The sequence below is a fragment of the Canis lupus genome, chromosome 36, assembly GCF_011100685.1.
Source record: "Canis lupus familiaris isolate Mischka breed German Shepherd chromosome 36, alternate assembly UU_Cfam_GSD_1.0, whole genome shotgun sequence".
In the NCBI taxonomy this organism is placed as follows: domain Eukaryota; kingdom Metazoa; phylum Chordata; class Mammalia; order Carnivora; family Canidae; genus Canis; species Canis lupus.
Window position 1 is genome coordinate 10,712,628 of NC_049257.1, and position 15,044 is coordinate 10,727,671.

The 15,044-nt window shown below is 51.0% G+C and overlaps 1 protein-coding gene across 1 annotated transcript; it reads right to left on the reverse strand.

Annotated features, from left to right (window-relative positions):
* Window positions 1-5,028: 5,028 nt before the first annotated feature.
* On the reverse strand, window positions 5,029-14,388 carry LOC100855428 (ral guanine nucleotide dissociation stimulator-like). The gene is made up of 12 exons (XM_038584697.1): window positions 14,201-14,388; window positions 13,602-13,709; window positions 11,955-12,139; window positions 10,185-10,378; window positions 9,747-10,036; window positions 8,735-8,950; window positions 8,273-8,376; window positions 7,030-7,771; window positions 6,525-6,599; window positions 5,917-5,949; window positions 5,433-5,554; window positions 5,029-5,237 (listed from the first exon to the last, which is right to left on the reverse strand). The coding sequence occupies exons 1-8, from the start codon at window positions 14,336-14,338 to the stop codon at window positions 7,678-7,680; spliced, it is 1,329 nt and encodes a 442-aa protein (XP_038440625.1). The 5' UTR covers window positions 14,339-14,388; the 3' UTR covers window positions 5,029-5,237; window positions 5,433-5,554; window positions 5,917-5,949; window positions 6,525-6,599; window positions 7,030-7,677.
* Window positions 14,389-15,044: the final 656 nt, after the last annotated feature.

Consider the following 15,044-nt stretch of genomic DNA (forward strand, 5'->3'; position numbering starts at 1 on the left):
TATTGGCTAGTATCTTGTTTAGAATTTTTGCACCTGTGTTCATCAGGGATATTGGTCTATAATTCTCTTTTTTGGTGGGGGTCTTTGTCTGTTTTTGGAATTAAGGTGATGCTGGCCTCATAGAACGAGTTTGGAAGTATTCCATCCCTTTCTATCTTTTGGAACAGCTTTAGTAGAATAGGTATGGTTTCTTCTTTAAACGTTTGATAGAATTCCCCTGGGAAACCATCTGGACTTTTGTGTCTTGGGAGGTTTCTGATGACTGCTTCAGTTTACTTCCTGGTTACTGGCCTGTTCAGGTTTTCTATTTCTTCCTGTTCCAGGTTTGGTAATTTGTGGTTTTCCAGAAATGCATCCATTTCTTCTCATAATATGGTTTTAAAATCGTTCGTATTTCCTTGGTATTGGTTGTGATCTCTCCTTTTTCATTCGTGATTTTAGCAATTTGAGCCTTTTTTCTTTTAATAAGGCTGGATAGGGGTTTATCTATTTTATTAATTCTTTCAAAGAACCAGCTCCTGGTTTTGTTGATCTGTTCCACAGTTCTTCTGGTCTCTATTCCATTGAGTTCCGCTCGAATCTTTATTAACTCTCTTCTTCTGCTGGGTGTAGGTTTTATTTGCTGTTCTCTCTCCAGTTCCTTTAGGTGCAAGGTTAGCTTGTGTATTTGAGGTTTTTTTTTTTTCCAATTTTTTGAGGGATGCTTGTATTGTGGTGTATTTCCTTCTTAGGACTGCTTTTGCTGTATCCCAAAGACTTTGAGCAGTTGTATCTTCATTCTCATTTTTTTCCATGAATCTTTTTAACTCTTCTCTAATTTCATGGTTGACCCTTTCATCTTTTAGCAGGATGGTCTTTAACCTCCACGTGTTTGAATTTCTTCCAAATTTCTTCTTGTGATTGAGTTCAAGTTTCAAAGCATTATGGTCTGAAAATATGCAGGGGTAATCCCAATCTTTTGGTATCGGTTAAGACCTGATTTGTGACCCAGTATGTGGTCTATTCTGGAGAAAGTTTCATGTGCACTTGAGAAGAATGTGTATTCAGTTGTGTTCAGAGGCAAAGTTCTGTAAATATCTGTGAAATCCATCTGGTCCAGTGTATCATTTAAAGCTCTTGTTTCTTTGGAGATGTTGTGCTTAGATCTCTCATTTGCAGAAAGCACCATGTTGAGGTCTCCCAGTGTAAGTGTATTATTATCTAAGTATGTCTTTACTTTGGTTATTAATTGATTGATATGCTTGGCAGCTCCCACATTAGGGGCATAAATATTCATGATTGTTAGGTCCTCTTGTTGGATAGAGCCTTTAAGTGTCCCTCTTCATCTCTTACTACAGTCTTTGGGATAAACTTTATCTGATATGAGGATTGCTACCCCTGATTTCTTTTCAGGACCATTTGAATGGTAAATCGTTCTCCAACCTTTCATTTTCAGGCTGTAGGTATCCTTAGGTCTAAAAAGAGTCTCTTGTAGACGGCAAATAGATGGGTCTTGCTTTTTTTATCCAGTCTGAAACGCTGTGTCTTTTGATGGGATCATTAAGCCCATTCACGTTCAGAGTTACTATTGAAAGATATGAATTTAGTGTCATCATAATACCTATTCAGTCCCTGTTTTTGTGGATTATTTCTTTAGTCTTCCTCTTTCTTTTACAGAGTCCCCCTTAATATTTCTTGCAGAACTGGTTTGGTGGTCACATATCTTTCAGTTTCTGCCTATCTTGAAAGCTCTTTATCTTTCCTTCTATTCTGAATGAGAGCCTTGCTGGATAGAGTATTCTTGGCTGCATGTTCTTCTTATTTAGGACCCTGAATATATCCTGCCAGCCCTTTTTGGCCTGCCAGGTCTCTGTGGAGAGGTCTGCTGTTGATCTAATATTTCTCCCCATAAAAGTCAGAGATTTCTTGTCTCTTGCTGCTTTAAGGATCTTCTCTTCTATCTTTGGAATTTGCAAGTTTCACTATTAAATGTCGAGGTGTTGAGTGGTTTTTATTGATTTCAGGGGGAGGGAATCTCTCTATTTCCTGGATCTGGAATGCCTGTTTCCCTTCCCAAGTTAGGAAAGTTCTCAGCTATGATTTGTTCAAATACAGTTTCTGGACCGCTGTTCCTTTCAGTGCCCTCAGGAACCCCAATTAAACATAGATTTTTCGTTCTTTTATTTCCCTTAACCTATCCTCATGATCTTTTAATTGTTTTTTCTCTTTTTTCCTCAGTTTCCCTCTTTGCCATCAACTTGTCTTCTATCACTCACTCATTCTTGTACCTTGTTAACCCTTGTCGTTAGGACCTCTAGTTTGGATTGCATCTCATTTAATTGATTTTTAATTTCTGCCTGATTAGATCTAAATTCTGCAGTCATGAAGTCTCTTGAGTCCTTTACCCTTTTTTCTAGAGACACCAGTAGCTTTATAATTGTGCTTTTGAATTGGCTTTCTGACATTGAATTGTAATCCAAATTCTGTAACTCTGTGGGAGAGAGGACTGTTTCTGCTTCTCTCTTTTGAGGTTAGTTTTTCCTTCTAGTCATCTTGCTCAGTGCAGAGTGGCCAAAAACAAGTTGTATTAGGAAAAGGAGAAAAAGAGAGAAGAGAAAAAAGAAAAAGAAAAAAGAAAGAAGAAAAGAAAGAGAAAAAAAGGGGGGAAGCAAACAAGAAAACAAAAAGCAAGGTGGAGTATCCTCTGATTCTGTATACTGTACATTCCTCCACTTCCCCTGGAACTTTCCAGTGCTGCTTGGTCAATAACTGGCTTTTCCCCTGTCAGTCTAGTGGGTCTTCTGGGGGAGAGGCCTGCTGTGCTGGTGTGAGCACACACCAGGTGTGAGCACCTGGGGGAGCTGCTCAGCCCCTGCCTGGTGCACTGGCTCAGTGAGACCTGTTCATCCTGTGAGGCCCCTGCTCTGTCCCAGGTACAAGGTGACACCAGAACAGCCACAGTGGCAGCGGCCAGCTCCCCAGCCCTGGAGTCAGCTCCCGCAGTAGCTACCTCAGCTCCTGGTCCACAGGGGCCTGGATGCTTTGGGGATGGGGTGCTGACCTGCACAGCTCAGGGCCCCCCGGGGCAGGAGCCTCCTTGCTGTCCTGGGCCCTCCAGCCTCCGCCTGTCCCAGGGGAGGCCAGGTCCTGGGATGTGTCCCCCTGGTGCCCTGGGCTCCAGGGCCTGTGCTGCTGGAATCATGCTCCCGGGCCCTGCAGCCCTTTAGGGAGCTCCGCCGCAGGGTAGGGCCTCCCCCCGGGGCGCAGGTGCTCTGTCAGTACCCCTGGGAGCCTAAGGGCATCCCCACCCTCCTGGGATCCTGCCCCAACTCCCTGCGAGCGCCTTTCCGTCTGGGAAGGTTGGTGATGCTCCTGCTCCTCTGGGCGGGGCTCTCCTATCCTGGGGGCCCTCACCCTGGGGCCTTAGCCCGGCTCCTCGAGACCCCTCCCCTTTGGAGGCTTTTTTATTTCTTTACTTTTTCCCCGTCTTCCTACCTTGATAGAAGCACGAACTCTTCTCGCTGCAGCCTTCCAGCTTCTCTCTCTTTAAATCTCAGGCCGAATTCGTAGGTTTTCAGGATGATGTGAAAGTTATCCAGGTAAGTTGGTGGTGCAGGTGACCTGGGGACCCTCCTTTTCCCCCACCTTGCCCCCTCCCCCATTCGTAGTGATTATTGATAGGAATATATTTATTGCCATCTGATCCCTCAGGTCATCTTTCACAGCTCCTGACAGGAAAGGTTCAGGCGCCCCCATGACATAACTGGAGTACAAGACCTAAGGGGTCAGGCTCAGTTAGCGATTTCAGACAAGACAGTGTAGGTGTGTACACTGAGACCGAGTGTGCAAACTGGTGAATGTCTGGGACCACGGACATCAGAAAAACAAAGACCTAAAAGTCACCTCGTCCAGCAAGGAGAGTGTGGGGGTTTCTCTGGCCAAACCATTATTCTGGCAAGGGAGAACCAATGTCTGACCTGTCAGGTCCCAGCCAGGGCAGAGCAGCCACTATGTCCTGGACCAAGAAGCTGGGGCCTTCAGGGAATTTCTGCCCTCAAGAGAGCTGCCCAGGGAAATACAGGGAGGCAGGAAATCCTAGCTCAGAAGTCAGCACAGATGTTCATGGAACCTGGCCCAGGTGTGGCGTTCAATGTGCACAAATATCTTTCCCCCTCATGCACACCAAGAGGGAAAGGGACTTCAAAGATCACTGACGAGGATCCCAGGAGGATTCCAGTCTTGGTCAGGGCTGAACTTGGGACCCCGAGAGCAAGACTGAGGATGGAAAGCCCTGCCTGCCCTTATTTCAACCACTAATTATCTTCCCCTGGCCTCATGCCTTCCATGTGCAGCATAGGGTCTCTTTGCATATTTGTCCCCACTTTAGTGTTGATGCAATTGCAGAGGTTGAACTAGATAACTACACACTTCGAATAATGGGAATGTCAAACCCCAAACCCAAGCCAAAATAATCCACATCAGAAAAAGTGGCAAGAAAAAGTCCTCCTTCCTTTAAAGTGTACAAAGGGAGCCCCTGTCCTGGGGCAGGAGCTGGTTCTGGTGGGTGGTCCCCTTCAAGACCCCCAGGTCAGTGGTGGTTGCTGTTCCTGTGGAAGTCCCTGCAACCTCTAAATCTCAGCAGCTCTGAAGGGGTGTCTCTGCTGTCTGCCCAAGTTCCTGATACTGTCCTCTGAGGAAGGGGGGCTTGGGGATGCCCTTCAGTAGCTGGGGAGGAGGGCTGGATCTTTGACTTTTTCCCACATACAGGAGCTGGTGACTCTGTAAGATTTCTCATTTAAAATGAGCATAAGAGGGTCACCTGGGTGGCTCAGTGTTTGGGCGTCTGCCTTTGTCTCAGATCCTGACCCTGGAGCCCTGTGTTTGAGGCCCATGACAGCCCCCCCCCCCCCCCCCCCACAGAGAGCCTGCCTCTCTCTCTGTGTCTGTCATGAATAAAGAAAGAATATCTAGGGGAAAAAGATAGAAAATGAATATGAGACTCTTTAATTCTTATAAATTACTATAGGAAGTAAAAGACCCAAACTACTCTTGGACTGTAAAGAGGCTTTAATATTATAACATTGAAATCTACCATTTACTAGTTAAGACAATGAAATATTGGTCCTCCCAATAAGTGAAGAGGCGGGAGGAAGTGGTGTCGAGCAGACAGGCCCCGTGCTCAGGCCTGAGGGTGACTGCGGCCAGTTCTTCCTGTCTGTGAGGAGGTTCGGGGCTCCAGCTGGCAGGACAGGATGTAGCTAAGGACAGAGTGACACGTGTGAGTTGAGCAGGAGCTTCAGTTCAGGAGTCTTTCCTGGTATTTTCCAAGGAGCTGGAGCCTGGTGCCCCAGCAGCAGGGCTGCAGGCTGCCCCAGGAGCCAAAGAAGAAGAATCCCTGGAGTGGCCACCTGAGGAGGCTCCCCCTGCCCTCACTCAGCCCTGATGAGCCTCACCTCTCCTCTTCACTGAGCCACTTCCCAGACTGGAACCAGGCCCTAAATGGATACTCGGGCTCTATGTGGTACCGATCTGCAGCCACCTGGAGCAGCAGGATCTCGGTCATGACTCTGTACTCCTGGGCCAAGAGAGAAGGACAGGATGCATGAGGAGCCTGGGTGGGGAAGCAGCAAGGTCTTCGGGGGCTGCGCACGGGGACAGGAGACTGGTGCTGGGTCTCTGACACGTGGCGACCCCCCATCCTGCAAACTCATCCAGTCCCAATTTGTTCTCAGAGGTGAGTATACACCACCCCTGCTCTGGCCAGGTGTCCTTGATGGCCATGCCTCTATCCTCACCAACTGCATGGGACTTTTCCTTTATTAGAGAACTATTCCCAAAAATGTGACAATGAGGGGATGGAGGCCAGGAATGGTCCTCCCAGGGACACCTCTGACAGCCACGGCCCTACCCTTCCCTGCAGGTCATAGAGAGCCTCACCTTATTCTTCTTCCGGTGGTTGACCTCATTGCCCTGGAAAGCAGACAAGCACAGTCCATCAGCGAGAGGCCTCCGGTGCTACTGGCTGCTGCTACCCACCCCTCTTACGCCGCCCTAGGGCCAGGCACACAGGGGCCAAGACTCCCTGGATGACAGGACTGCGATCCAGGCCAGGCGCTGGGAGCCAGGGAAAGGAAGACCTGGGCGGGGGGGGGGCGGGTTCTGGCATCCTGGAGCACAGGATGGGGAGGCCAAAGCCTCAGGTGGGCAGGAGATGCAAGTCTCGTTAAGTGCCCGCTCAGGCTGGGGATCCTGACATCACACTGCCCCCACAGGCAACTTCAAGGGACAGGCTGAGGCCAACCCAGCCTGACCTCGTGCTGCTTGGCATTCAGGCCACAGACTTGATCTCGGGACCAATGAACTAGGTGCAGCCTCCCTTCACTCCTCCCAGACATGGGCCCGGAACCTTGGCTCCCAGGGCAGCAGGGAGGCTGTCATGAGGGGAAGATTTGCCAAGGACTGAGAGCTCACGGCTCGGTTCAGGGGCCCTGTGCTCCCCCACATCAGGACTCCGGCACCTCCATCCCAGCCCTGGGCTCACGCACCTCCAGGTACTCCTCCATGGCAGTATCCAGCATGAACAGGTCAGTGAGGAAGGTGCCCAGGAAGGGGACAACACCCTGTGTCGGGGAGTGGGGGGTGGAATGAGGCCCTGCTCTCATGTCCATAGGGATCCTCCCTGGGACAGGTCAGCCCCCCAGCCCACCCACCCCAGCTCCCCACCTGGTGCCAACCAGGACCCTTGGGGGCCTCCCCTGGGTTCCCCTCCCTCACCCTCCGAGAACACCAGAGTCCTAAGCATGTCAAGGGCGTGCTGTAGAACATTGGTGTGTAGGTGGCCCTGGGCCCCTGCCCCCCTACAAACACATTTGTTTCCAGCTTTACAGACCCTCCTCTGGGCCACTTCGAAAGAAGGGTTGTAGAAGCTGTGGCAACAGGAGGCAGAACTGGAGTTGGAAGGCCCCATCTGTCTTGATTTGGGGGCTTCCAGCTTTCAGGGAAGACCCCCTATCCTCTGGGCTTGAGGCCACGTATCTGGGGCACGCTCACCTTCTGCTGCTGCCGCCTCTTCCATGCTCTCTGCACATTTATCCCCAGGGCTCCAAGTTTAGATGGCCGTTCCTGCAGGGCCAAGGACAAGTTCCTCAAGACCATGATCACCTCCGACCGCTTCTCCCCACCATCTTTGACTTCAGACCCTGGACATCCGATCCAAGGCAGAGGGTTGAATGCTACGTTATCCTTAAGCCTGCCATGAGTGATTCTAGAACAACCTCAGCTCCAACATTCACTCCCTGTGTGACCTTGAGCTTGCAGCCTGGCCTCCCTGAGCCTGGTTCCTCACTGGGAAAGGTGAGAATTCCACCTCCCTCCCTTGGTCTCCCGAGGACCCAGGGTCCTATTCCTACCATCATTGTTGTGGCCCTCATCCCATGCAAACCCCTCACTGAGCAGAGGCCTGTCCTCTGGGCGTTCAAGTTTGGGAGAGGCCCCCATCTGGACCAGCTGGTGACAGGGAGCGCGTGTGTCCAGCCTAGGGATTCTGGTCGAGCAGCAACTGCTTTTCCACCCCTTGTGGATTTTCACCCCAGGCTGCATCCGTGTTCATGCCGAAGGCTTCACTCGCTGAAGGAATGCTCCGGGCCAGTCCCTAATTCACTCACGAAGGACACCGTTGCTCCCACGCCTCCTCTCTTTCTATCCCAACACCTTCCATACTACCTTGAGAAGCAGGTTCCTGCTCTGGGGATTGTCTTTGCTGCACAGTTTTTTAAATGTTTGAATCTTCTTCCTGAGTAGAGAGAAAGAAGGCAGGACGGGTGTTGGAACACTATGGTAGGGTTGAGTGCAAGTCCCTTTGATCTGAGACCTCAAAGGAGTCCAACTGCTGGATCAGGGTTTTCTTTGGGTTCCTCTGAGCACTCAGGTCATTGAAGGACATGGGAGGGAGCTCTCTTGTGGGTCATCCGGTGCATCCAATCACCTATTAATTGAACAGCTCTGCATTGGTCAGTTTTGGTTTCAATTGGGAAGAGACTCTAGTTGCTGTAATTTCACATCCAAAAACTTTTAATTCAGCTCAGCCCAGTCTCCCCAAATGGGGACATTTGGAGGCATGGTGGCCTATTCCCCAGGCAGGCTGAGAAAATAACCTGCCCGCCTGCCTGCCCACATCCTGTTGTCACGGTTTGCTGCCTCCTAGGAAGTCCAGGGTGACTGAGGGGGGCAGATAGAATAGGCATATGGGACATCCCTCATGCTTCATGGTCCTTCTGGAGAGAGGACCCCTCACCTGGAAACTTTGGCCCATGTGTTCTTCAGGCGGTGAATTGAGACACTCTGCAGAGCAGAGAGGATGGCGTGCATGGAGGAGTAGTTCCGTAAGGCTTGGCAGGCCTGGGGAGGAAGAGCATGAGCTGTCAGGTGGACAGCAGGAGCCCTATTTGCTGGAGAGCTGCACTCTGCTTCAGTGTTAGTCTCCTCTCCTGGATGAGACAGATGTCCAGGGACCTACAGAAGGGCACGTGGAAGACCCTGCGAGGAGCCCTGCTGGGGAGAGGGGGCATTTTCCTTCCCTCCAAGGAAAGAGTCATGTGGGAACTGAGCATCCCAACATTGGGCCATGCAAGGAAAGGTCAGCATGCCCCCAGAAAGAAGAACTCAGACCAGAGACTTCAAGCTTGAGAACTGATCAAGGGAAGAGCAGTTCCCAAGGCTCAGGAGAGCAGGTCAGCTGGGCCTCCCGTAGGCTTACCTTGGCCACCTTGATCCAGTGCTCCACCACCACGGCCCTGTCCCGGGCTGTCATGTGTGCATTGCCAAGGCAGGTGGTGATGACACAGTTGGCCACGTTGTTGAACTGGCTGATGGTGGCACTGACTGTGCATGTCAGGTGCTCATATCCAGGCTCATTTCTCTTGGACCAGATGGAGCCCAGGCACTGTTGAGGCTGCACCTTCTTGAACAGATCCTAGAGAATAGGGGGACGCTCACTCACACAGCCATTGCACATGCAAGATTCATGTCCTACATAGGGGTCCCCTGTCAGAGCTGGGGCCCAGCAAGTGCAGAAAGTGACCTGAACCCAGTTAGAGTTCCTGGACTGACTGCACTCCATTCCTTTTCCCTGAGGGAGCCCAGTACAGGATGAACGAGGTGCAGATACTGCCCATAGGGTGGGAGGAGGGCATTTGTACCCTGATCATCCCCAGTAACTTCAAGTTACAGGTGGCAGTTCAAGGGGGCTCCTCAGGGGGGAGGAGGAGCCCTCCCACTGTTCCCCTCCCACTGTTCACACCTCTGGTCTTCCTCCCCTCTCAGCAGCACATTATCACAGAGGGAGGGACAGCCACAGATTTGTCTGCCTCACTGTACTTCAGCACACATTAGATGCCTAAAATGTGTGGGGTGCTCAGCCTCCAAGGCAGGTGCGTGGGTGAACCGTGGGTGCGGCCGCACACGGTGAGTTGCCCCCCGCCCCCCCCAAGGACCAGGGCCTGCCCCTTCGCCCATCGGTTCTGGCTCATTTAATGGACACAGGAGCTCTGCGTCAGTCCTTCCCAGGGTCTAGCTCCACAGTCTGCAGCTGGACCGTGAGAGCAAGGGTTTGAGGAACTGGACAGGTTGATGTGGTTGGTAAGGGATGGAGCTGAGATCTGGACCCTGACTATACAAGCCCACCTCAGGGAAGGGTAGGTCTGGGGCAGATGACGGCAGAAAGCAAGCCTGCCCCAGCCCCGACCCCGGCCTGGGCGCCCAGCGCTCACCGCGTCTATGGAGGTCAACTGCTCTGCCACCAGCTTGGGAGGGAAGGCCATGAGCCCTGGCTGCTCCTCATGCTGTTGGTGCTCAGGGGTTCCGCACCAGGGGCAAGTCTCCTCTGGGGCTAGAGGTGGCTCTGTCTTTGTGCTTAGGGAAGGAGCGACAATCCCCAGGAAGGCTGGTGGTGGAACTGACTGCAGCTCATGACCTGGCACACATGAAGAAGGCACGAGCTCTTGTCCCAGGTCTGGAACAGCTGACGGAGGAGATGCTGGAAGGAGCCGTGGAGCTGGAACTGGGATAGGATAAAGAGAAAGGTTTGTCCATGGGACTGACTTGCCCCATGTCCTTCCAAAAACAGGGCAGAGTCCATGGCCGATAGAGAAACACCCAGCCCCTGAACCCCATCCTGGATAGTCTGCCCAGCTTGCAATCCACCTTACCCTCTGACTCTGCATCTGCCTCAGTGAGCTGCAGAAGTTCCCGTGGCATCACGATAATGGGGGCATGGCAATACAGGTCATACAGATTTGCCTGCACCCAGGACTCCTGTACTTCAAAGCAGGCACAGTGCAGGGACGGCCAGGTGTCCTGCAGGTTCTGGTCAGGCCAGGTCCCCAAGATGGGAGAGAGGGTGCTGGGGAGAGTCATATGCGGAGCAGCATCAGAGCATGGCCTTTCATGCCACATGGTACTCCCATAGCACCATTCTTTCTGTGTGGGTCCCCGAGAATGTCCCCAGCATAACTTCCAACCCCCCACCCCCTCGGGCGCTGTCCTTGCAGCGGACAACCTGGTCATCCAGAAAACGTGTATGAGTCTGGTTTTTCTACTTATCCTCTTGTCTCAAAGGCCCAGGGCCTCGTCTACTCCATCCTCCATGCACACTGGTATCGGGGCTTAGGTTTGGCAGATTGGTGAGTGGTCTGTTCACCAAAGCTTCTGTTCTTGGCCCCAGTGGTGGAGGTCAGAAGAGGTGGTAGGAGAGCGGTGCAGGAGGAGCAAGATGGGACAGTTATAGGGATGGATGTTTGAGGCACCGAATTGGCCCAGACTGTGCTCCGCTCCCCAGAGGGCTTGGAACCCCATCTACAGCTCTCTTTGACTCATTTGCCTCTTCACAGGAAGCCCCCAAATGAAGGCCTCCCAATGGAAATCAAGAGATCTATGGGATCCATGGCTCTGAGAGTCACTCCCCAGCCAAAAACCCTTAGTCTCCCAATGTGCTCTGTGGAGGAATTAAGGTTCTCCTTCTGGATCCAGAGATCAATCAAAGTTTTACTTGATCTTTCCCAAAAATTTTTTAAAGATATTTTTTAATTAGAGAGAGAGAGAGAGAGAATAAGCATGGTGAGCAGGCTCCCCACTGAGCCGGGAGTCCAATGTAGGGCTCAAACACAGGACCCTGGGATAACGACTTGACCTGATGGCAGAGGCCTACCTGACCGAGCCACCCAGTGCCCTTACTTGATCTTATCGTCCATGATAATGGTCCAGATATGGGTGGATCCATTCATCCCTTGAGGCAGCCATGAAGATGTCACATATAACAAACTATGGACATGTGTGCCTACGACATGCAGAGTGATTGACTCTCTGACACTCTGATTAGTCTTGGGACCCAGACACTATATCTTCTTTATTCCTTCAATTATCTCAGTGACTAGAAATGTGTCTGCAATACTCGGTGCTTAATACGTATTATGGGATGAAGGAATCCCAACCAGCACTTTCCATATACTGAGTGGACCTTGAGCTGCTCGGCCTTCCCCCAGTGACCTCTACTCTGGCCACATAAAGGACAAGTTAGATGGACCAGTTAGATGGACAAGTATCAGGACCAGTTAGATGGAATCCCAGAAGTCCTTTGTAAACAGGAAAACTGCTTGCTTTGCACGTGCTTCTGTAAACCCAGAAGTGCAACAGGCCCATGAGGGTTGATGAGGAGAGCTTCTCCGCTGGGGAGAGACAACTGCTATACAGGAAGATGCCCAGTAGCCCTTTCTACAGAGCCAGGCACCAGAGAAGTCTGTTCCATGTTTTCTGCCAGGATTGCCCACAGTAGCCCCATGAGGTTCATCCTCTTACCCCAGCACTTTTCCAGAGGAGCAAAAGGAAGCTCAGAGAGGTGCAGTGACATTCCCAAAACATACTGGTAGTAGAGGCGAGCCCCCCGCCCCCTAGCTGTGTATGGAGTGTATAGCTCCACTCACCTGGAGAATTGCTGGCCCAGGACCTGTTGGGCTGTGGTGAACAATTGGTAGAGACAAGAAATGACTGGGTTGTTGGCGAGGCTTCTGTTCTGGGAGGATGGTACGAAGGACTGTAGAAAACCATCCACTCTCCCTTCTCTGAGCGTCAGCATGGTCCTGGCCTCACCCAGGGATACGGTTGATTCCTTTTCACACCAGAGACACAAGGAGGGGCATAGTAGTCAGCTTCCAAACCATGAACCACTGGGAAGATCAGGGTCGGCGCTCAGACCAGAGACTCCCATCCCCTCGGGAAGTTGTACAGAACAAGGGCCTTGAGTGCCCACACAGAAAAGGTTTGAGGCTTCAAAGTGGCATTGGCTTTAGGGAAGACATGGTAAACCATTGGTAATTTCAACACATTCTGTTAGCTGAGCAACAACAGCATTCCTCTCAACTAATAGCTTTTATGAAGACCAGGATGCCACGGAGTCTTCAGTTACATCCCCACTACCACTAGAGCACAGAGGCCTAGACCCTCAAATGCTGCTCAAGATCACATACACTGGGGCTGAGAAGAGACCAGAGCATGGGCTGCATGGGGTTTCCCTTAAGCTGATGTGGCTTGGGCTGTTCCTGACCTAGGGAGGAAGGGTCAGGGGAAAACTCCCTTCTCCTGCAGGACCCAAGGGCATCAGTTGTTTCTAGTCTGGGTTCTGGGCTTGCCCTGATCATCTCTGGGTCTTGAGTTTGACCATGAATGTGGACCTGTTCTCACCGCAGGCCTTCAATGGATATAGTTGGTGGCCTGATGGCCCTGTGCTTGTTAGGGGAAATGGAGGAGTTGAACTCTTAGAGCAACTCATCCCAGATTTCCTGGGTGGATCATTACAAAAAGAGCCAGCTACTGGTGCCAGGAAGCATCAGAGGCCTTCCTTCTAATCTGGGGTTCCAGGTTATGGCAGATCTAGCAACCAAAACAGTCTGTGGGGACACATAAGGTGCTCCTTGCAGCACTGCAGAGATGGCAAGAGAATGGCATCAGGTCAAGTGCCAAGGGCCTTGAAAGTCTGAATCCCTGTGGCAGACGGCCTCATTGATGGAGGACTACGAAGACCTATAGGGATACAGCTCATAGCTTTTGGGCCTACAATGATCTGATGTGTTCTGAGAGACGACATGTTATTGAGAAACATATAGAGAGAATCTACAGAGAGAAACTGTATAAACATTCTGTATGAAAACATATAGGATGGCTTCATCCCACGTTTCCTTTTGTGTTAAATCACCCTCTTTAGTGTGATGATTTGGAAGGGCTCGGAGAAGGTCTGCAGGGACAGTGGAACTGGCTTCTACACAGTATATCTGGGACGAGTAGTTGAAATAATAAAAACAGAAGTAAAACGCAAAGATACTCATGGCTTTGTGAAAAACAAAACAAAACAACCCCCCACCAACTCCTCAAAAACATGAACTATATTCTGCACCATTCTAACACAGATGAAGAGCATCTTCATACTTAGCTGGAGGCTAGGCATTGAGGTTCAGATCTCTTTGCGGTGGGGTCTGTGGGACACTCATGTGGAAACACTGTGGGAGGGCCCCAGGTTTCTCTCCATGTTTGTGTGGGGGCCATATTTCTGTGGTGAGCCCTCTTCCCTTTCTCACCTCAGAACAGCACCGATCCCTGTTTGTCGGGTGCACCCGATCATTGTCTAGGGAGTTGGAGTAGTTGAAGCCACAGACCATCTCCTCCAAGATCTCCTGGGTGCAGCTCTGCAAATACAGTGCCCCGTATATACAGGGCCAAGAGACATTAGGGTCCTCCCTCAACATCACCCCCAAGGGGACACCCCCATTAGAAATCGTGTTCTCCTGTTCAGGCCAGAGGGGCAGCTGTGGAGACATCTGGCAAGGAGGAAGCCAGATGAAAGAGGCTCTTGGGCTCATGACTAACATATTGGAAGTTGAGCTTGGTCCTCAGCACTCCCCTTCTCATCTTGCCTGCTATGACCTGGGGTCTGAACACTAAATATGTGTCAGGCTTCCAACACCTGGCAGCTGGTCTGTGCCCAGGAAGGGCATGATCCTCTCCTCTGTCCCCTCTATACATGCACACACACATACACACACAGACCCAGACACACTCACACACTCATAAACACACAGACACACACACACAATGAGGTGTAAGAGGTGTGAGCCCGCTCAGCTGAGATCACAGTGTGCCTGCTATCCAGTGGCCTCCCCAAGTTGCCTTGTGGTACCTGTTGAGGTCTCCCGCCACATAACCAGAAGCTTCGGAGAAGAGGGCCGAGCTGACATCGACAGCTACATGAACATCTCTTGCTCTGGACTCTCCTGAGCCCAGAGCACCTCAAAGTAGGACAACAGCAAGAGGACATCTTGTTCTCTTGACCATCTCCAGTAAAGTGAGCAGTTGTAGAATGCAGGTGCCTGGTTACCAGAGTTCTAAATCAGTTGTGGGCCTGTCACCAAGGAAGTGACATCACTTTTTCAAGCTACTGGGACCTGGGCCCCTTCCTTCAGGTAGCCCTATCCAGAGCCCCTTCTTGGCAGATGACTGCTTACCCCATGCCATCCCCTTAACTGTACATCATGAGCCAAAAGATGCCATAGACACAACTCTCTGAACATGCAAGTGGGGCCTACCTTTGAGAACATGGAGCTGAATTCAGACCTTTATTTCTGTGTTTTCCCAGTGCTGTGTCTTACCTAACCCACTGGGTCTCTCAAATAGTCCACAGTTTCCCAACCTGCACTGTGGGGTCAGCCTAGAATCTACTTCCTAGGCACATCACCAGGGGTCTATGGATGATATTTATAATGCGTGTGGGCTGGTATCCTGTGTATCTGAGGCACAAATATATGGATGGAAGATTGACCAGAAGGGGTGGGATGAACCAATGGAGTACCACTTGAAAGTGGCCTGGGTTCCAGAGATGTAATACCACAATAGCACGTTCCCTCTGGCCTCATTTCAATGGGGACACCACGATGGGGTGGAAATGCTCCAAGAGGCAGACATGGTCATCTTCTGTAGTCAAACTGTCCAATTATTTTCTGATATATTTAGAATGAGACCTGGTT

Coding starts and splice junctions, on each gene's coding strand:
- LOC100855428 (XM_038584697.1), bottom strand. CDS start 14,338: ATGTCCTCTTGCTGTTGTCCTACTTTGAGGTGCTCTGGGCTCAGGAGA. Junction 10,379..11,954: donor CTGGGCCAGCAATTCTCCAG/GTGAGTGGAGCT, acceptor GACTCTCCCCAG/CACCCTCTCTCCCATCTTGG. Junction 8,377..8,734: donor ACTGGATCAAGGTGGCCAAG/GTAAGCCTACGG, acceptor CTTCCTCCCCAG/GCCTGCCAAGCCTTACGGAA.